This window comes from Oncorhynchus kisutch, linkage group LG2 (assembly GCF_002021735.2).
Source record: "Oncorhynchus kisutch isolate 150728-3 linkage group LG2, Okis_V2, whole genome shotgun sequence".
NCBI lineage: Eukaryota > Metazoa > Chordata > Actinopteri > Salmoniformes > Salmonidae > Oncorhynchus > Oncorhynchus kisutch.
The window spans coordinates 7,744,363-7,766,855 of record NC_034175.2 but is presented as its reverse complement, the minus strand read 5'-3'; the positions used below and the strand labels follow the sequence as shown (position 1 = coordinate 7,766,855).

The window sequence follows — 22,493 nt, the reverse complement described above, 5'->3', positions numbered from 1 at the left end:
GGTTGGTTCCAGAAAAGTAATTGTACTGTACCAAGATGGAGTAGATGTTTTGGACGAATGCCCTTGCCCTTCTACATCACATAACACATACACAGTGTGGCCAAGGTATGAAAGAAACAGACAAGGCCTCTAATAAAACCAACCATTTTAATTTGGCAAAAAGTGTATGTACAGCGTATTCAGAATATCCTAATTTGACACCTTTACAATGCATTCATTTCGAACAGTGCTTCAGTTATGTGCTCTTAACCAGACCTCTCGAAATACCCAGGAAGCTGTGCGGTTGTCTGTCGTGCATATAAAACCCTCTTCTCTCCCTTTGCTCTTCCACTTGTGTCTGTGTATAATAGACAAAATACCATAGATAAGTTGATCATGCAGCTTGTTGTACAGGATGAATGGAACCTGCCTGTCTATCAATCTATTCAGTCAAGTAATGGCATCCGTAACCATGGACAAGTGGACTGTAAAGGCAATAGACACAGTTGAAGTCGGAAGTTTACATACACCTTAGCCAAATACATTTAAACTCAGTTTTTCACAATTCCTGACATTTAATCCTAGTAAAAATTCCCTGTCTTGGGCCAGTTAGGATCAACACTTTATTTTAAGAATGTGAAATGTCATAATAATAGTAGAGAATGATTTATTTCAGCTTTTATTTTTTTCATCACATTCCCAGTGGGTCAGAAGTTTACATACACTCAATTAGTATTTGGTAGCATTGCCTTTAAATTGGGTCAAACGTTTCGGGTAGCCTTCCACAAGCTTCCCACAATAAATTGGGTGAATTATGGCCCATTCCTCATGACAGAGCTGGTGTAACTGAGTCAGGTTTGTAGGCCTCCTTGCTCGCACACGCTTTTTCAGTTCTCCCCACACATTTTCTATAGGATTGAGGTCAGGGCTTTGTGATGGCCACTCCAATAACTTCGTTGTCCTTTTTGCCACAACTTTGGAAGTATGCTTGGGGTCATTGTCCATTTGGAAGACCCATTTGCGACCAAGCTTCAACTTCCTGACTGATGTCTTGAGATGTTGCTACAATATATCCACATCACTTTCCATCCTCATGATGCCATCTATTTTGTGAGGTGCACCAGTCCCTCCTGCAGCAAAGCACCCCCACAACATGATGCTGCCACCCCCGTGCTTCACGGTTGGGATGGTGTTCTTCGGCTTGCAAACCTCCCCCTTTTTGCTCCAAACATAACGATGGTCATTATGGCCAAACAGTTCTATTTTTGTTTAATCAGACCAGAGGACATTTCTCAGAAAAGTACGATCTTTGTCCCGATGTGCAGTTGCAAACCGTAGTCTGGCTTTTTTATGGAGGTTTTGGAGCAGTGGCTTCTTCCTTGCTATGCGGCCTATCAGGTTATGTCGATTTCGGACTCGTTTTACTGTGGATATAAATACTTTTGTTCCATGTTTCCTCCAGCATCGTCAAAAGATCCTTTGCTATTGTTCTGGGATTGATTTGTACTTTTCGCACCAAAGTACGTTCATCTCTAGGAGACAGAACGAGTCTCCTTCCTGACCAGTATGACGGCTATACTGACTTGCCAAAACTTGTTAACAAGAAATTTGTGGTGTGGTTGAAAAACGAGTTTTAATGACTCCAACCTAAGTGTATGTAAACTTCCGACTTCGACTGTATACGCCTACAGAGACAAAACCTTTAGAACACCAGAACAATCTAATTCAAGTGTCATTTTTTACAGACTACATTATACCTTTGACTGTATGTTCTCATGTACATAACATGTGCTGTACCAGTCTGACCAAACCAAGCCTACTCCAGACATTACTACAGAAAGACAATAAAGGGCTCTTAATTAAACCATTAGAAACAGTCAATTAACCACCATTCTTTCCCCCCACACCATTTTTTTTTACAGATTGGATTAAAAAAATATTAAAGAGAGTTGCACATTTCATACTGAAATATTAACAAGTTATACAAAAAAAATACAATGTAGTTGATTACTTCCATTACTTCCATTTCTTCGAAGAAACAGGTGGTAAATTGGCCTTGACACTGTCTTATGAATTACACCCTCCCCCCTTACATTGATATCATTAGGCTATTTCATCAACTTCATGTTATTAAGATACATGTACATTTTTAAATGTCTGATAATGACACTTGATAACATTGATTAATATGAACATATCTACAGGTAACATTTGTATATTTGATACCGGAATATCATTGGATGTAGTGTGTGGATACGTATGATCCAGATTAAAGCGCTATTCAAAGTCACTTTGAAATAAATGGCGGAACAGAAAACTAAGAGAAGGGGAACATTAAAGTGCTTCATGCAGGACAAACAGGACGTTGGTGCTACTACTTTCACAGTTACTCGAAAAGGTTTGCTTTAGTTGTTTATGGGCCCAGGACTTTTCATGTTCAGGAAGAACTACTGTTCCTACTTATGGATAAACAACAATGAGCCCCTCACACAGTTGACATGACATCATTACATACTAGTCAGGGGGGGGGGGGGTGATTGTGAAGTTAGTTCATATCCTCGCTGGACAACTTTCCCTCCTTAAATCATGTGTCAAGGATGGAGGCTGAAATTGAAAGTAAAACAAGCTATAAGTATGATTTCTATGTAAAAAAAAAGTATAGTATAAGAGAGTATAAAATGTAACTTTAAAACCACCCCTTTCCTTGTGCTCTATTGCATTAATACATTCACCAAGGTCTACATACATCAAGGAATTACATTCAGAGCAAGCTAATATCTTGCACTCCAGTGAGAGCTGAACAGTAGTATTGGGAGTTGAAACCATTGTCTGGGGACAGTATGACATAAGGTTCCAGAAGAAGAAGTGACATTAACACCTCCTCACTAGCCTATATGGTATGAAATATACAAAGTTATTGAATAGTAGTACAACAGGCACGCGCACTGTATGAGCACATGGAGTATAATCAGTTTAGAGACATGCTTGTTTTAGCAGTACCTCAGTGGTCCACAGTAAACTGAACATTGTACACTTAAACATCAGTATATCAATCCTAAAGCCTGGAGCAATCAGCATATCTAAGAATATAAATCATCCCAACATATTATATATGGAGAAATTCAATATTTTGTGTTAACAACATCTGTCAAACATGAAGAAAAAAACATGAATGTATTGTTTCAGGATATGAGTGAAAATTTTACTCTTGTACAATGTAATGGCATGAGAACTGCAATGGTCACAGCACCACTTGGAATTTGACAATGTGGGGAAAAAACATCCCTTTTGTAATATAAACTCTGCAACTATTTTAGAGTAATGGGAACTCATTCTCTTCAGCTATTTACACGTTTCCCTCAGCCCCTCCATTGATGCCTCATAAATTCTTGAATAAAAGTGTTCATAGGAGTTTTGTTCAGTCTCCACTGTGCGCTCCTATCATTCTATTGGTCAGGCTACATCCACTCTGTCATCTCTCCCTCCCGGTGCCTCTCTCCCTGCTCATGTTCAAATATTTATTGCTTCTTTTTCTCTTTCTTTTACAAGCTCAGCACTTTAACTCACAGCCATTTCCCATTCTCTCCATTTAGAGGTGAAAATGGGACGTTTCAAACTTCTATTCCACATGTCTGCTTATGATGACTTCCCCTTCTCTTCCTCCTTATATCCATCCCTCCTTCCCTCGTGGCTATACATAGCTTGACCTGTTTTCTGTGCTACCTGATCTTCCTCCACCTCCCTCTCGATCTTTCTCCTTCTCTCTGTGTCCCTCTTTCTCTCTGTCTGTCTCATGCCTTGGTGCCCACGCCCCCTCCCCCCTGCATGCTGAAGTACTCGGTAAAGTGGGAGGGGAGTCGTGGAGGGGGAGGGGAGGAGTGGGCAGAGAGGCGGGGGAGCATGGGGGGAGGGAGTGGGGGGAAGGTAGGTGACGACAGGTCAGCCGTGGTGGTGATGATCTTATGCTCACTGTTCCTCTGCACTTCCTGTCCCTTCCGGCCCACCGTCTCCTCCACCGTCTTCACTGGGCCCTGAGGGAGAGGGAGGTAAAGGTTGAAAGGTTAAAGGTCACGCTGGGTTGTATTTGTCACAATATCAGTTACCACATCCTTCTCTGACAACTTCCTCTGTGCTCTAACACCTCTGGAGTGTTACAGGGACAATATCGGACCTTAGTATCAGTTAGATCCTCCTCAGATCATACATCCACTCACCGACTGGATGGAGAACAGTTCTGTGAAGTTGGGCTGGGAGTCGCCCAGGAAGGAGCTGTTCCCATAGGCATGGTGGGGGAAACTCTCACTCGCCACACCCGCCTTCGGGCTAGACAGTAGGATCCCGATCTGAGAGGTCCGCACGTGGTACGGGAAGTTCTTATTGGCTGCAGAGGGCCGCGTGATAGCCTGTGGCGAGGCAGGGAAGGAGGGGGGGCGGATGGGAGGAATGCATCATATTCAGAATATTGTCTGTACAAATATTACCCTCTATTCTCCATACACTGATACACATTCCTGCACATATAAGAACAGAACAGTACGTGTCTGAATGTGTCACTAACAAAGAACAGAGAGGCTCAGTCTGGTACAGAAGTCAGGGACCGATAGGCTCAGTCTGGTGCAGAAGTCTGGGACCGAGAGGCTCGGTCTGGTACAGAAGTCTGGGACCGAGAGGCTCGGTCTGGTGCAGAAGTCTGGGTTTGGGAGTATACTAACGCAGAGGCCGATGAGGACAGAGAGATATGACTCACAGATATTAAAAGAGAGGTGAGTGTGTGCATGCCTGCGTGTGGAGGGCAGGGGGTTACTAATGAGGCGGGCGATGAGGTCTTCGAGATAATTAACGTCAACAGTGAGGCAGTGTGTGTATGTGTGTGCACATGCATGCCTGTGTGTGAGTGTGTAGAGAGATGAAGGGTACTAACGAGGAATACGATGTGAGCATAGAGGTGGATTCCCAGTTGGATGCCGTTGACGATCTTCTCCCGTGCCCAGCGAGGGATGCCAAAGTTAGCTATCAGAGCCATGACGGGCACCGCGAAAAACCTGCCAGAGGGAGAGAGAGGAGAGAGAGATAATGAGGGAGAGAGAGGAGAGAGAGATAATGAGGGAGAGAGAGGAGAGAGAGATAATGTCAGAGAGAGATTATTAAGAGAGAGGAGAGAGAGATGGGGAAGGGGGAGAGTGAAATATGTAAAGGAAGGAGGAGAAAAAATGAATATGGTGGAGTTGTGACAAAAGGAAACGAGAGGCGGAGGAGGACGGATTTAAGACGAGCAAGCGAGAAGTGGAAAGATAAGGGAGACGGGGAGTTTATTGGGTGTAATGCTTTTTAGGGAATGAAGTTGATGAACCTGACAGAGAATAACTGCATGCAGAGAGTGAAGGGTTGTAGGGCTATGTCCTCTCACCAGAGTGTGTATGCCGTGAAGAAGGGGATGTAGAAGGATTGTTTCTCAGGGTAGTGTTTGAGGGAGATCAGGACGGCGTAACAGAACCACACGTAGGCCAGCAGCTGGAGACCCATCAGACCGTAGCCCGCTGGGCTGTCATATGCATACAGCACCTCACCTGGGTCAAAGAACTGAGACACACACACACTTACAACGTCATACAACCACTCTAATGGACCGCACCCTACTAATCAACCTACTAACTTTACCCTCAAATAGCAGAGAGGTGTATTACAATACGTTCCCCAGCATGTGTTGTAACAGCCTGTGTATTGCTGACATGTTGGGATGTGAAATCTACTCGTTTTCGTTGGTGAGTGTGTCTACAAGTGTGTGCGTGTACATGTATGTTTGTTTGTTTGTTTGTTTGTGCGTCATTGACACTTCTCTACAACTGTGTCATTGACAGTGCCTCTGCTTGCAGGCTATGTATTCAGTTTCACAGGCCAGAGACTGGATATCATTGGTCAAACAGGGTTACCCTCGGTCGTCCCCTGCATTATGTATGTACAGGCCCAGTGCTAGGCACCGACAGGCTGGGTAAGAAACTCCTATCCCTGTATACTACAGTACATCAGGAGTAGGTCCCTTTAATTTCACCTTTATCTTACCAGGAGGTTCCATTATATGTGAACCTCATTTTCAAGAGGGACCCATTCTAAATTATAGTAGAGCACATTTTACACTTGTAATGGAGGTGATTCTGTGATCCGTGCTCGGCTGATGAGTAACCGTGCCCGAGACCTGAAGACTAGCTCCTAGAGCAAATACCTAGACTTCAACTCAGTAGGCTAACATAGTGTTGTGGGACACAGGAATCCCCGGTTGAAACTTAGACCGTCATACACTGGCCCTTCACGTATCGCATGGACAGTAGGAGTGTAGCAGCAGCAGTTCTGTAGTGTAGGCTGCAGTACCTCTGCCTCGTATATGAAGAGGATGATATAGGTGACGGTGTAGACTGTCATGTAGATGGACAGCTTTACAGATCCACTGTGGCTGATCCTCGCCCTGACAGAGACAGATACACACAGGGGGGTTAGCTTTCACACAGACAGATGAATACACACACACACACACACACTCTGGGATACTGGTACGAGTTAGAAGGAGTAAGACAGAGAGAGACTGGGATACTGGTACGAGTTAGAAGGAGTAAGACAGAGAGAGAGACTGGCCTACTGGTACGAGTTAGAAGGAGTAAGACAGAGAGAGAGACTGGGCTACTGGTACGAGTTAGAAGGAGTAAGACAGAGAGAGAGACTGGCCTACTGGTTACGAGTTAGAAGGAGTAAGACAGAGAGAGACTGGGCTACTGGTACGAGTTAGAAGGAGTAAGACAGAGAGAGAGACTGGCCTACTGGTTACGAGTTAGAAGGAGTAAGACAGAGAGAGACTGGGCTACTGGTACGAGTTAGAAGGAGTAAGACAGAGAGAGACTGGGCTACTGGTATGAGTTAGAATGAGTAAGACAGAGAGAGACTGGGCTACTGGTATGAGTTAGAAGGAGTAAGACAGAGAGACTGGGCTACTGGTACGAGTTAGAAGGAGTAAGACAGAGAGAGACTGGGCTACTGGTATGAGTTAGAAGGAGTAAGAGAGAGACTGGGCTACTGGTACGAGTTAGAAGGAGTAAGACAGAGAGAGACTGGGCTACTGGTACGAGTTAGAAGGAGTAAGACAGAGAGAGACTGGGCTACTGGTTACGAGTTAGAAAGAGTAAGAAAGAGAGAGACTATGCTACTGGTTACGAGTTTGAAGGAGTAAGACAGAGAGAGACTGGCCTACTGGTTACGAGTTAGAAGGAGACAGAGAGAGACTGGGCTACTGGTTACGAGTTAGAAGGAGACAGAGAGAGACTGGCCTACTGGTTACGAGTTAGAAGGAGACAGAGAGAGACTGGCCTACTGGTTACGAGTTAGAAGGAGACAGAGAGAGACTGGCCTACTGGTTACGAGTTAGAAGGAGACAGAGAGAGACTGGCCTACTGGTTACGAGTTAGAAGGAGACAGAGAGAGTGGCTGGAGGATTTAATCCTGAGACACACTGTAAGCAGTGAACCTGTCAGCCAGCCAATGTCCTCTATGGTAGAGGGTGTTATTAAGGCTGGGACAGCTACTGTAGCTCTGACCCTGAGACCATAGGTGAGATGGCCTGAGACACACACACAAACACACTCCCTACCTGGTGACAGTGAAGCCTTTTCCCAGCAGGATCAGCATCAGTAGGAACACCAGGAAACTGACAGAGAACAGTAATTTCCCTGGAGAGAGAGAGAGAGATGGCGAGAAGGAGGGAAGAAAATGAGAACCCCACAGAGAGTGAAAGAAAGATTACTGTAAGTAGGTTATAGTATCTGAATATGTAACATCATACCAGAACCTGAAATCAGGTCACTCACTCACTCCAGCACACGCTCACACACACTTGCAACACACACCCAAATAAGGACACACTCATCCTCTCGTGTGCACTCTCTTACCCTGCATGGGTTATGTGGGAAAGTTTCTGCTTTAAATCCTTTATCAGGGTGTTCTTTATTACATCCTTTATCAGGGTGTTCTTTATTACATCCTTTATCAGGGTGTTTTAGAGAAGGCTGTTGCGCAGCAACTCACTGCCTTCCTGAAGACAAACAATGTATACGAAATGCTTCAGTCTGGTTTTAGACCCCATCATAGCACTGAGACGGCACTTGTGAAGGTGGTAAATGACATTTTAATGGCATCGGACCGAGGCTCTGCATCTGTCCTCGTGCTCCTAGACCTTAGTGCTGCTTTTGATACCATCGATCACCACATTCTTTTGGAGAGATTGGAAACCCAAATTGGTCTACACGGACATGTTCTGGCCTGGTTTAGATCTTATCTGTCGGAAAGATATCAGTTTGTCTCTGTGAATGGTTTGTCCTCTGACAAATCAACTGTAAATTTCGGTGTTCCTCAAGGTTCCGTTTTAGGACCACTATTGTTTTCACTATATATTTTACCTCTTGGGGATGTTATTCGAAAACATAATGTAAACTTTCACTGCTATGCGGATGACACACAGCTGTACATTTCAATGAAACATGGTGAAGCCCCAAAATTGCCCTCGCTAGAAGCATGTGTTTCAGACATAAGGAAGTGGATGGCTGCAAACTTTCTACTATTAAACTCGGACAAAACAGAGATGCTTGTTCTAGGTCCCAAGAAACAAAGAGATCTTCTGTTGAATCTGACAATTAATCTTAATGGTTGTACAGTCGTCTCAAATAAAACTGTGAAGGACCTCGGCGTTACTCTGGACCCTGATCTCTCTTTTGAAGAACATATCAAGACCATTTCAAGGACAGCTTTTTTCCATCTACGTAACATTGCAAAAATCAGAAACTTTCTGTCCAAAAATGATGCAGAAAAATTAATCCATGCTTTTGTCACTTCTAGGTTAGACTACTGCAATGCTCTATTTTCCGGCTACCCGGATAAAGCACTAAATAAACTTCAGTTAGTGCTAAATACGGCTGCTAGAATCCTGACTAGAACCAAAAAATTTGATCATATTACTCCAGTGCTAGCCTCTCTACACTGGCTTCCTGTCAAAGCAAGGGCTGATTTCAAGGTTTTACTGCTAACCTACAAAGCATTACATGGGCTTGCTCCTACCTATCTCTCTGATTTGGTCCTGCCGTACATACCTACACGTCCGCTACGGTCACAAGACGCAGGCCTCCTAATTGTCCCTAGAATTTCTAAGCAAACAGCTGGAGGCAGGGCTTTCTCCTATAGAGCTCCATTTTTATGGAACGGTCTGCCTACCCATGTCAGAGACGCAAACTCGGTCTCAACCTTTAAGTCTTTACTGAAGACTCATCTCTTCAGTGGGTCATATGATTGAGTGTAGTCTGGCCCAGGAGTGGGAAGGTGAACGGAAAGGCTCTGGAGCAACGAACCGCCCTTGCTGTCTCTGCCTGGCCGGTTCCCCTCTTTCCACTGGGATTCTCTGCCTCTAACCCTATTACAGGGGCTGAGTCACTGGCTTGCTGGGGCTCTCTCATGCCGTCCCTGGAGGGGGTGCGTCACCTGAGTGGGTTGATTCACTGTTGTGGTCATCCTGTCTGGGTTGGCGCCCCCCCCTTGGGTTGTGCCGTGGCGGAGATCTTTGTGGGCTATACTCAGCCTTGTCTCAGGATGGTAAGTTGGTGGTTGAAGATATCCCTCTAGTGGTGTGGGGGCTGTGCTTTGGCAAAGTGGGTGGGGTTATATCCTTCCTGTTTGGCCCTGTCCGGGGGTGTCCTCGGATGGGGCCACAGTGTCTCCTGACCCTTCCTGTCTCAGCCTCCATTATTTATGCTGCAGTAGTTTATGTGTCGGGGGGCTGGGGTCAGTTTGTTATATCTGGAGTACTTCTCCTGTCCTATTCGGTGTCCTGTGTGAATCTAAGTGTGCGTTCTCTAATTCTCTCCTTCTCTCTTTCTTTCTCTCTCTCGGAGGACCTGAGCCCTAGGACCATGCCCCAGGAATACCTGACATGATGACTCCTTGCTGTCCCCAGTCCGCCTGGCCATGCTGCTGCTCCAGTTTCAACTTCCACCTGACTGTGCTGCTGCTCCAGTTTCAACTGTTCTGCCTTATTATTATTCGACCATGCTGGTCATTTATGAACATTTGAACATCTTGGCCATGTTCTGTTATAATCTCCACCCGGCACAGCCAGAAGAGGACTGGCCACCCCACATAGCCTGGTTCCTCTCTAGGTTTCTTCCTAGGTATTGGCCTTTCTAGGGAGTTCTTTTTTTTTCCTAGCCACCGTGCTTCTACACCTGCATTGCTTGCTGTTTGGGGTTTTAGGCTGGGTTTCTGTACAGCACTTTGAGATATCAGCTGATGTACGAAGGGCTATATAAATAAATTTGATTTGATTTGATTTTGTTTCTGTATTACATCCTTTATCAGGGTGTTTCTGCATTACATCCTTTATCAGGGTGTTTCTGCATTACATCCTTTATCAGGGTGTTTCTGCATTACATCCTTTATCAGGGTGTTTCTGCATTACATCCTTTATCAGGGTGTTTCTGCATTACATCCTTTATCAGGGTAATTCTGCATTACATCCTTTATCAGGGTGTTTCTGCATTACATCCTTTATCAGGGTGTTTCTGCATTACATCCTTTATCAGGGTAATTCTGCATTACATCCTTTATCAGGGTGTTTCTGCATTACATCCTTTATCAGGGTGTTTCTTCATTACATCATTTATCAGGGTGTTTCTGCATTACATCCTTTATCAGGGTGTTTCTGCATTACATCCTTTATCAGGGTGTTTCTGCATTACATCCTTTATCAGGGTGAGTCTGCATTACATCCTTTATCAGGGTGTTTCTGTATTACATCCTTTATCAGGGTGTTTCTGCATTACATCCTTTATCAGGGTGTTTCTGTATTACATCCTTTATCAGGGTGTTTCTGTATTACATCCTTTATCAGGGTGATTCTGGATTACATCCTTTATCAGGATGATTCTGCATTACATCCTTTATCAGGGTGTTTCTGTATTACATCCTTTATCAGGGTGTTTCTGCATTACATCCTTTATCAGGGTGTTTCTGAATTACATCCTTTATCAGGGTGTTTCTGGATTACATCCTTTATCAGGGTGTTTCTGTATTACATCCTTTATCAGGGTGATTCAGCATTACATCCTTTATCAGGGTGATTCAGCATTACATCCTTTATCAGGGTGTTTGTGATGATCAGACTCACCCATTATCTTGAGACTGCCGTTGCCCACTCCATCTCTGGCATACAGGCCCCAGTAGATACAGTGGAACAGAAGGCTGACAACTGAGGGGAGGAGGAGGGAGGAGAGAGGAGAGGGAGAGACAGAGAAAGGGATATTTCACTGTTCTGCACTGCAGAGCTGCATATAGCAGCAGCAGTCCTACCCTACACAGAGACAGGGAGCTATCTGTATGGTGCTGAAGCAGTGGTTAATATCTATGATAATCAGAAGGAGTCATTACCATGTCTGAGATGCCAACGACTGCAGTGTGTGAGTCAGATGGTGATGCTGCTGCAGCCGGCCGCCTGTGGGTGTGTGTATGTGTATGAGTGGAGTTGTGGTCCACACTCACCCTCTACACCAGCCGCAGTCATAAACATCTTATATGTCGTATGGAGAAGCTGCCTTCCTTTCAGATTATCTAGGAGAGATAGAGAGCGAGAGACAAATTAAGAGAGATATGAAGAGGAGAGAGAGAGAGACAGATGAAGAGGAGAGAGAGATGAGGGGAGAGATGAAGAGGAGAGAGAGAGGGACAGATGAAGAGGAGAGAGAGAGAGAGAGACATGAAGAGGAGAGAGATGATGAGGAGAGAGAGACAGATGAAGAGGAGAGAGAGAGACAGATGAAGAGGAGAGAGAGAGACAGATGAAGAGGAGAGAGAGAGAGATGAAGAGGAGAGAGAGAGAGATGAAGAGGAGAGAGAGAGACACAGATGAAGAGGAGAGAGAGATGAGGAGAGAGAAAGAGATGAAGAGGAGAGAGAGAGACAGATGAAGAGGAGAGAGAGAGACAGATGAAGAGGAGAGAGAGAGACAGATGAAGAGGAGAGAGAGAGACAGATGAAGAGGAGAGAGAGAGAGACAGATGAAGAGGAGAGAGAGAGAGAGATGAAGAGGAGAGAGAGAGAGAGATGAAGAGGAGAGAGAGAGAGAGATGAAGAGGAGAGAGAGAGAGAGATGAAGAGGAGAGAGAGATGAAGAGGAGAGAGAGAGACAGATGAAGAGGAGAGAGAGAGACAGATGAAGAGGAGAGAGAGACAGATGAAGAGGAGAGAGAGAGACAGATGAAGAGGAGAGAGAGAGACAGATGAAGAGGAGAGAGATGAAGAGGAGAGAGAGACAGATGAAGAGGAGAGAGAGAGAGAGAGATGAAGAGGAGAGAGAGAGACAGATGAAGAGGAGAGAGAGACAGATGAAGAGGAGAGAGAGAGAGAGAGATGAAGAGGAGAGAGAGAGAGAGATGAAGAGGAGAGAGAGAGACACAGATGAAGAGAAGAGAGAGATGAGGAGAGAGAAAGAGATGAAGAGGAGAGAGAGAGACAGATGAAGAGGAGAGAGAGAGACAGATGAAGAGGAGAGAGAGAGACAGATGAAGAGGAGAGAGAGAGAGAGATGAAGAGGAGAGAGAGAGAGACAGATGAAGAGGAGAGAGAGAGAGAGATGAAGAGGAGAGAGAGAGAGAGATGAAGAGGAGAGAGAGAGAGATGAAGAGGAGAGAGAGAGACAGATGAAGAGGAGAGAGAGAGACAGATGAAGAGGAGAGAGAGAGACAGATGAAGAGGAGAGAGATGAAGAGGAGAGAGAGACAGATGAAGAGGAGAGAGAGAGAGAGAGAGATGAAGAGGAGAGAGAGAGACAGATGAAGAGGAGAGAGAGACAGATGAAGAGGAGAGAGAGAGAGAGATGAAGAGGAGAGAGAGACAGATGAAGAGGAGAGAGAGAGACAGATGAAGAGGAGAGAGAGAGACAGATGAAGAGGAGAGAGAAGATGAAGAGAGAGAGAGAGATGAAGAGGAGAGAGAGAGACATATGAAGAGGAGAGAGAGAGACATATGAAGAGGAGAGAGAGAGACAGATGAAGAGGAGAGAGAGAGACAGATGAAGAGGAGAGAGAGAGACAGATGAAGAGGAGAGAGAGAGACAGATGAAGAGGAGAGAGAGAGATGAAGAGGAGAGAGAGAGATGAAGAGGAGAGAGAGACAGATGAAGAGGAGAGAGAGAGAGAGAGATGAAGAGGAGAGAGAGAGACAGATGAAGAGGAGAGAGAGAGACAGATGAAGAGGAGAGAGAGAGACAGATGAAGAGGAGAGAGAGAGAGAGAGAGAGATGAAGAGGAGAGAGAGACAGATGAAGAGGAGAGAGAGAGAGAGAGATGAAGAGGAGAGAGAGAGACAGATGAAGAGGAGAGAGAGACAGATGAAGAGGAGAGAGAGAGAGAGATGAAGAGGAGAGAGAGAGACAGATGAAGAGGAGAGAGAGAAACAGATGAAGAGGAGAGAGAGAGACAGATGAAGAGGAGAGAGAGACAGATGAAGAGGAGAGAGAGAGAGAGAGATGAAGAGGAGAGAGAGAGACATATGAAGAGGAGAGAGAGAGACAGATGAAGAGGAGAGAGAGAGACAGATGAAGAGGAGAGAGAGAGACAGATGAAGAGGAGAGAGATGAAGAGGAGAGAGAGACAGATGAAGAGGAGAGAGAGAGAGAGAGATGAAGAGGAGAGAGAGAGACAGATGAAGAGGAGAGAGAGAGACAGATGAAGAGGAGAGAGATGAAGAGGAGAGAGAGAGAGATGAAGAGGAGAGAGATACAGATGAAGAGGAGAGAGAGAGAGAGAGAGATGAAGAGGAGAGAGAGAGACAGATGAAGAGGAGAGAGAGACAGATGAAGAGGAGAGAGAGAGAGAGATGAAGAGGAGAGAGAGAGACAGATGAAGAGGAGAGAGAGAAACAGATGAAGAGGAGAGAGAGAGACAGATGAAGAGGAGAGAGAGACAGATGAAGAGGAGAGAGAGAGAGAGAGATGAAGAGGAGAGAGAGAGACATATGAAGAGGAGAGAGAGAGACAGATGAAGAGGAGAGAGATGAAGAGGAGAGAGAGACAGATGAAGAGGAGAGAGAGAGAGAGAGATGAAGAGGAGAGAGAGAGACAGATGAAGAGGAGAGAGAGAGACAGATGAAGAGGAGAGAGAGAGACAGATGAAGAGGAGAGAGAGAGACAGATGAAGAGGAGAGAGAGAGACAGATGAAGAGGAGAGAGAGAGAGAGAGATGAAGAGGAGAGAGAGAGACAGATGAAGAGGAGAGAGAGAGACAGATGAAGAGGAGAGAGAGAGAGAGAGATGAAGAGGAGAGAGAGAGAGAGATGAAGAGGAGAGAGAGAGAGAGATGAAGAGGAGAGAGAGAGACATATGAAGAGGAGAGAGAGAGACAGATGAAGAGGAGAGAGATGAAGAGGAGAGAGAGAGACACAGATGAAGAGGAGAGAGAGAGATGAAGAGGAGAGAGAGAGAGATGAAGAGGAGAGAGAGAGACAGATGAAGAGGAGAGAGAGATGAAGAGGAGAGAGAGAGACAGATGAAGATGAGAGAGAGAGACAGATGAAGAGGAGAGAGATGAAGAGGAGAGAGAGATGAAGAGGAGAGAGAGATGAAGAGGAGAGAGATGAAGAGGAGAGAGAGATGAAGAGGAGAGAGATGAAGAGGAGAGAGAGATGAAGAGGAGAGAGATGAAGAGGAGAGAGAGAGACAGATGAAGAGGAGAGAGACAGATGAAGAGGAGAGAGAGAGACAGATGAAGAGAAGAGAGAGAGACAGATGAAGAGAAGAGAGAGAGACAGATGAAGAGGAGAGAGAGAGAGACAGATGAAGAGGAGAGAGAGAGACAGATGAAGAGGAGAGAGAGAGACAGATGAAGAGGAGAGAGAGAGACAGATGAAGAGGAGAGAGAGAGACAGATGAAGAGGAGAGAGAGAGACAGATGAAGAGGAGAGAGAGAGACAGATGAAGAGGAGAGAGAGAGACAGATGAAGAGGAGAGAGAGCGGTGGGTTAGAGGGGAAAGATGCAGTGACAGAGACACAAAAACAGAGATGGTAATGTAAAGAGAAGGATAGAGAATGAGAGGGAGGGGAGTGGTATATTAGGCATTAGTATGTGCAGCAGGAGTCTGTGTGTTTGTAGACACATGGGCTGTATTATCTGAGAAGATACTCTCCATATTGTAACTCTGTCACATCTGCCTTCCCTACATCTGCCCCACTTTACTTTCCCCGGCTACATGTTCAGCCCTAATGACAAGTTCCTCCACCAGAGAGGGGCCACTCTTCCCTCATTCCAGAAAGACATGCCCCCATGGCTCCATAATGACAAGCTCTATTCCTCTACTCTTTGTCTTCATTCCAGAAAGACATGCCCCCCATGGCTCCATAATGACAAGCTCTATTCCTCTACTCTTTGTCTTCATTCCAGAAAGACATGCCCCCATGGCTCCATAATGACAAGCTCTATTCCTCTACTCTTTGTCTTCATTCCAGAAAGGACTAGCACTAATTCTGACGTTTGGTGCATTGGTGCATTAATGCCAATGAGACATTTGTGTGAAGATGAGAGTTAAGAGCCGGGATCTCAGGTTAGGATTGGCTGCTAAGTGCTTTTCTGGTGTGAGGAAGATGAGATCTGATGTTGTTCCTCAGGCACTTACAGGCAAAATAACATGAGAGGATGAAGACCAGGGAGAAGATAACCAGGAACGTGATGTCAGTTTCCAGGATCCCTGAGAATAGAGGCATGGGGTTAGTGAGAGGTAGAAAGAGAGAGGTAAAGAGACAGAGAGAGAGAGAGATAAGGAGAGAGAGAGAGATAAGGAGAGAGAGAGAGAGAGAGAGAGAGAGAGAGAGAGAAGGAGAGAGAGAGAGAGAGAAGGAGAGAGAGAGAGAGAGAGAGAGGTAGAGAGAGGGGTAAAAGAGAGAGGTAGAAAGAGAGGGAGAAATGGAGGGTGAAATCAAAAGCATGAGAGAGAGGGCAGATAGAGGGTGTGAGATGGTGATGAGAATGAGGGGGAGGGAGGGGAAAAGAGAGAGTGACAGAAAGAGAGACAGAAAGAGAGAGGTCATTAGAACATCAGAATAAGAGAGTAGCTTAATATTGTCATTTTCTAAACTGCGTTTCCTTTTTACCCATTCCACTCATGTTAATCCATCATCATTAATTCATTCATCCATTCCTTCGTTATAATAATTTGTTCATTTTAATATGCTTTATTGGCCGTGTTAAATAGTGTTGGACGAGCCATTAACGTTCATTCTGTAATCTGTGTCGTTCTCACCAAACTCGTCTGCAGAGAAATGCTGTGTCCAGAAAGACTGGCCATTGGTCAGCTTCATCTCATACTCCAGCTGCAAACCTTCCCCCTGAGAAACAGAGACAGAGAGGGAGAGAGAGAGAGAGAGAGAGAGAGAGAGGGAGAGGGAGAGGGAGAGGGAGAGGGAGAGGGAGAGAGCGGGGAGTTAGATGGAGCGACAGTGAGTGCACAAAGAGCTCATTTCACAGAGAAGAGTTCAAAGCCTCTAGAGTTTGTGTTGTTGTACTGTAAGTGAGAGAAAAAAAACTTTGATTTCATCTGCCAGCCAAGACTCGATCTCAGTACCTCCATCAGAGGAGTGAGGAGCATGAACCGTGCACTGTCACAAAATCAATACTAGCCAGGCAGGACTGGGAGAGAGGGAGAGAGAACTTGAGAGACAGAGAGTAGTGAGAGGAGACATGCAGGGCTGGGAGAGAGGGAGAGAGACGGAGAGCAGTGAGGAGACAGGCAGGACTGGGAGAGAAAGAGAGAGATATTGAGAGACAGCAGTGAGAGGAGACAGGCAGGACTGGATTGGAGGGAGAGAGAGAAACATTGAGAGACAGCAGTGAGAGGAGACAGGCAGGACTGGGTTGGAGGGAGAGAGAGGAGACAGGCAGGACTGGGTTGGAGGGAGAGAGAGGAGACAGGTAGGACTGGGAGAGAAAGAGAGAGATATTGAGAGACAGCAGTGAGAGGAGACAGGCAGGACTGGGTTGGAGGGAGAGAGAGAAACATTGAGAGACAGCAGTGAGAGGAGACAGGCAGGACTGGGTTGGAGGGAGAGAGAGGAGACAGGCAGGACTGGATTGGAGGGAGAGAGAGAAACATTGAGAAACAGCAGTGAGAGGAGACAGGCAGGACTGGGTTGGAGGGAGAGAGAGGAGACAGGCAGGACTGGGTTGGAGGGAGAGAGAGAAACATTGAGAGACAGCAGTGAGAGGAGACAGGCAGGACTGGGTTGGAGGGAGAGAGAGGAGACAGGCAGGACTGGGTTGGAGGGAGAGAGAGGAGACAGGCAGGACTGGGTTGGAGGGAGAGAGAGGAGACAGGTAGGACTGGGTTGGAGGGAGAGAGAGGAGACAGGCAGGACTGGGTTGGAGGGAGAGAGAGGAGACAGGCAGGACTGGGTTGGAGGGAGAGAGAGGAGACAGGCAGGACTGGGTTGGAGGGAGAGAGAGGAGACAGGCAGGACTGGGTTGGAGGGAGAGAGAGAAACATTGAGAGACAGCAGTGAGAGGAGATGAAGTTACGCAGAGAAAGAAGGCCACGGTAAAAGAGAGATTCAAAGAGTGAGTGAACAAGAAAGAGTAAGAATGAGAGAAAGAGGTGAAGAGAAAGACAGAGAGAGTAAGAACAGAGAGGGTGGAAGGCGTGTATTATATTGGCAGTGTGCAGGCGAGGTAAAGCTGGGCGAGATGGGTAGAGTCCCTGGGGCCATGTGGGCCGGAGACAGAGCTTTAACTTCAGTCCTACACCATTAGGCATCATGTCCGTCAACAGCCCTCCACTTGCTGCAGTGACAACACAACACACTCTCCAGGAAACATCCACTTCAATCCTGTCTGTCCCTCTTCACAAACACTCACTCTCTACTAACACCACAACACTGCCAGTCAGTGTTAGGATACACTGGCCCTGCCACAACACACAGGCGCACACACACACCAGGCGCACACACACACACACACACACACACACGCACACACACACACACTTGTGCATCCATTTGCACACACAAAAGCACACATTCAGAGAAGATCTACACTGAGCATACCAAACACCTTCCTAATATTGAGTTGCACCCCCCCCCCCCCCTTCAATTCATCAGGGCATGGACTATACAAGGTGTCGAAAGCTTTCCACAGGGATGTTGGCCCATGCTGACTCCAATGCTTCCCACACTTGTGTCAAGTTGGCTGGATGTCCTTTGGGTGGTGAACCATTCTTGATACACACAGGAAACTGTTGAGCATGAAAAGCCCAGCACAATAATTTTTTGTTTTGCCCATTCACCTTCTGAATGGCGCACAATCCATGTCTCAATTGTGTCAAGGCTTAAAAATCCTTTAACCCTCATCCTCTTCATCTACACTGATTGAAATGGATTTAACAAGTGACACCAATAAGGGATTAACCTGGTCTCTGTCATGGAAAGAGCAGGAGCTCTTAATGTGTTGTATGTCAATCTGAGAGTGTATATGTTATGTGTGTGTGGGGAGGGGGTGCGGTGTGTGTCATCAGAGTAACAATGTCTGTGTGCGCTAGCCATCAGTGAGAAGTGAAAGGTCAGTGCTCACCCCACACTTGCTTAGAGCAATGTACCACCATCTCTCCCTCACCGAGCGGAAACTACGACCTCCCACACAACTCAGCACCTCCTCATCCCCCTCTCCTTCCACCTTAGAGACAGAAACAGAGAGAGACAGAGTTAATATTTCAAAAACACATTGAATCAACACATCCTAACACATTTCCAAAGAGGGAGTTACACACAGACCCCTCTGTCTCACATACACACACTCCTCACACCTCAAAATAGCTCTTTTAGTTAGAACTAAAAACAACCACAGTCCCATAGGAAAACATACAAGACAAGCCCACATATACAGTGCCTTCAGAAAGTATTCATACCTCTTGACTTATTCCACATTTTGTTGTGTTACAGCCTGAATTAAAAAATATATATATATTTCTTTCCCTCACCCATCTACACAATACCCCATACGGACAAGGTGAAAAGATGTTTAGACATTTTTGCAAGTTTATTGACAATTAAATGCAGAAATACCTCAATTACATACGTTTTCACACCCGGGTCAATACTTTGTAGAAGCACCTTTCGCGGCGATTACCGCCTTGAGTCGTCTTGGGTATGTCTGTTTCAGTTTCGAGTCGTCTTGGGTATGTCTGTTTCAGCTTCGAGTCGTCTTGGGTATGTCTGTTTCAGCTTCGAGTCGTCTTGGGTATGTCTGTTTCAGCTTTGAGTCGTCTTGGGTATGTCTGTTTCAGCTTTGAGTCGTCTTGGGTATGTCTGTTTCAGCTTTGATTCGTCTTGGGTATGTCTGTTTCAGCTTTGAGTCATCTTGGGTATGTCTGTTTCAGCTTTGAGTCGTCTTGGGTATGTCTGTTTCAGCTTTGAGTCGTCTTGGGTATGTCTGTTTCAGCTTTGAGTCGTCTTGGGTATGTCTGTTTCAGCTTTGAGTCGTCTTGGGTATGTCTGTTTCAGCTTTGAGTCGTCTTGGGTATGTCTGTTTCAGCTTTGAGTCGTCTTGGGTATGTCTGTTTCAGCTTTGAGTCGTCTTGGGTATGTCTGTTTCAGCTTTGCACATATGGATTTGGTGATTTTCTCCAATTCTTCCTTGCAGATTTTCTAAAGCTCTGTTTAGTTAGACGGGGAGTGGCGGGGAGCAGCAATCTTCAAGTCTTTCCACATCTTCAAGTCTTTCCACAGGGACTCAAGTCTTGGCTGGGCCACTCAATGACTTTCATATTCTTGTTCTGAAGCCATTCCAGAGTTACTTTGGCTGTATGTTTGGGGTCATTGTCCTATTGGAATGTAAATCTTCGCCCCATTTTGAAGGTCGTTTGCAATCTGAAGCAGGTTCTCACCAAGAATTTGCTTGTATTTAGCTCCATTCGTTGTTCCCTCTATTCTTACCAGTCACATAGTCCTTCCCTCTGAAAAGCATCCCCATGGCACGAGTCTGACACCACCATGCTTCACAGTAGGGATGGTGTTAGACGGGTGAGGAGCTGTGCCTGGTTTTCTCCAGACATAGCACTTTGCATTCAGGCCAAGAGTTAAATTGATCTTTTGCCTTATGAGCTCAGTCATTCATGTGCCTTTTTGTAAACTAAAGGCGTGTTGTCATCCGTCTGGCCATTGTCCCATAAACCCAGATTGGTGAAGTGCTATAGAGCCTTCAAACTCGAACTCTGGACCTCAAAGCCAATTCCACTGCATTTTTTCCTTGTTGCCCTTTAATCAGGGACTGATTTGGTTGAATTAATTATCAGGTAGAACAGTAAACCAGCAGGCTCCGGACCTCGTAGGGAAAGAGTTGAAATATCTGTGCTGTAGAGACAGTTGTCCTTCTGGCAGGTTCTCCCATCTCAGCCAAGGAACTCTGTAGTTCTGTCAGAGTGGTCAATGTGTTCTTGGTCACCTCCCTGACCAAGGTCCTTCTTGCCCAGTTGCTCAGTTTGGTTGGACAGCCTGCTCTAGGCAGAGTCTGGGTAGATCCATATTTTTCCCATTTCCCAATGATTGGAGAACACTGTGCTCTTGGAACCTTTCAACACTATAAATTGTTTTACACCCTTCCCCAGATATATGCCTCATCACAATTCTCCCTCAGAGCTCTACGGAGAGTTCCCTGGACTTCATGGTCTGGTTTCTGCTCTGACATGCACTATCAACTGTGGGACCTTATATATACACCGGTGTGTTTTTATTGGCCACAGGTGGACTCCAATCAAGTTGTAGCGACATCTCACGTACGACCAAAGGAAATTGAATGCACCTGAACTCAGCTTGGAGTGTCATAGCATAGGGTATTGATATTTCTGATATTTCATTTTCAATAAATTAACAAAACATCTCTAAAACATGGTTTCACTTTGTCATTATGTGGTATGTGTGTATTTTTATATTTGATCTATTTAATTTTGAATTCAGACTGTAACACAACAAATTGTGGAATACGTCAATGGGTATGAATACTTTCTGAAGGCACTATAAGACAGAGAGCTGTAGAGGTTGTCCATGTTCTTACCACACAGCCAGACCAGGTGTAGCGTGTGGTCAGGTTGATAACCTGGTTATTCTCTGGTCTCAACACCGCCTCCTTCTGGTAGCAGTCCTGCGGTCAAGAAATACGGTCAAGAATAATAAAGAAACGGTGTCATACACACATCACATTATGCACACAGGTACTGGACGAACTAACCATAGAAATAGAATGAATAGAAAGGGAATCTCCATTCAAGTCAATGATGGCATAATCACTGGCAGCCATTTTGAGTCCACCCATAGTCCCAGGTGGTATTAGATAGAACGTCGCAAGTAGAAAAGGACTCCCGTGGGTCTTGCAGGTTTCGCGGTATTTCGGCAGAAATCAAAGTGATGTTCTAGAGTCTAGTTTGGTACAGGATGCGACAGTCCACAAGAACGGGCAGTACAGGAATAGTTTTAAACAGATTTTTTGGGGGGGAAGGGTTAGTCTCACTCTCACTCCTTGCTCCAGTTGTAGCCAGTCACTACTTTGCCTCAGTTGCCAACGTATGTCAGTGAATGATGAAGCCTTCAAGAGAGGAATTGTAACATCTCTTGCAGCCAAGGATCCATCCCTAACAGTAGAGCCATTTAAAGGAAAGAGCAATGTTTTAGCAAAATTTGATATATACACTACCGTTCAAAAGTTTGGGGTCACTTAGAAATGTCCTTGTTTCCATGAATACATACATGAAAATAGTTGCAAAGTGAATAGGAAATATAGTCAAGACATTGACAAGGTTATAAATAATGATTTTAAATTGAAATAATAATTGTGTCCTTCAAACTTTGCTTTCGTCAAAGAATCCTCCATTTGCAGCAATTACAGCCTTGCAGACCTTTGACATTCTAGCTGTCAATTTGTTGAGGTAATCTGAAGAAATTTCATCCCATGCTTCCTGAAGCACCTCTCACAAGTTGGTTTGGCTTGATGGGCACTTCTTACGTACCATACGGTCAAGCTGCTCCCACAAAAGCTCAATAGGGTTGAGATCCGGTGACTATAATGGAGTGGCCAGCACAGACAGAATAGCAGCTGACTGCTTCTTCCCTAATTAGTTCTTGCATAGTTTGGAGCTGTGTTTTGGGTCATTGTCCTGTTGTAGGAGGAAATTGGCTCCAATTAAGCACCGTCCACAGGGTATGGCATGGCGTTGCAAAATGGAGGGATAGCCTTCCTTCTTCAAGATCCCTTTTACACTGTACAACTCTCCCACTTTACCACCACCAAAGCATCCCCAGACCTTCACATTGCCTCCACCATGCTTGACAGATGGCTTCAAGCACTCCTCCAGCATCTTTTCATTTTTTTCTGCATCTCATGTATGTTCTTCTTTGTGATCCGAACACCTCAATCTTAGATTTGTCTGTCCTTAACACTTGTTTTACAATCTTCCTCTGTCCAGG

The 22,493-nt window shown here is 45.5% G+C and overlaps 1 protein-coding gene across 2 annotated transcripts in view; it reads right to left on the bottom strand.

The window, feature by feature from the left end:
- Window positions 1-130: 130 nt before the first annotated feature.
- Window positions 131-22,493, bottom strand: part of LOC109900744 (transmembrane protein 145) — a 42,023-nt gene continuing 19,660 nt past the window's right edge. Inside the window, exons 4-16 of one of the 2 annotated variants that reach the window (XM_031802405.1) lie at window positions 21,088-21,174; window positions 18,610-18,711; window positions 16,292-16,376; window positions 15,668-15,739; window positions 11,542-11,610; window positions 11,171-11,251; window positions 7,613-7,691; window positions 6,346-6,439; window positions 5,387-5,559; window positions 4,901-5,021; window positions 4,194-4,382; window positions 3,950-4,010; window positions 131-2,583 (exon numbers count right to left, since the gene is read on the bottom strand). In XM_031802405.1, the coding sequence (XP_031658265.1) occupies window positions 2,564-2,583; window positions 3,950-4,010; window positions 4,194-4,382; window positions 4,901-5,021; window positions 5,387-5,559; window positions 6,346-6,439; window positions 7,613-7,691; window positions 11,171-11,251; window positions 11,542-11,610; window positions 15,668-15,739; window positions 16,292-16,376; window positions 18,610-18,711; window positions 21,088-21,174 (1,233 nt within the window). In that variant the 3' untranslated portion in view covers window positions 131-2,563. Of the gene's footprint in view, window positions 4,011-4,193; window positions 4,383-4,900; window positions 5,022-5,386; window positions 5,560-6,345; window positions 6,440-7,612; window positions 7,692-11,170; window positions 11,252-11,541; window positions 11,611-15,667; window positions 15,740-16,291; window positions 16,377-18,609; window positions 18,712-21,087; window positions 21,175-22,493 lie in introns of both variants that reach the window. The other variant, XM_031802398.1, reaches the window with a different exon arrangement.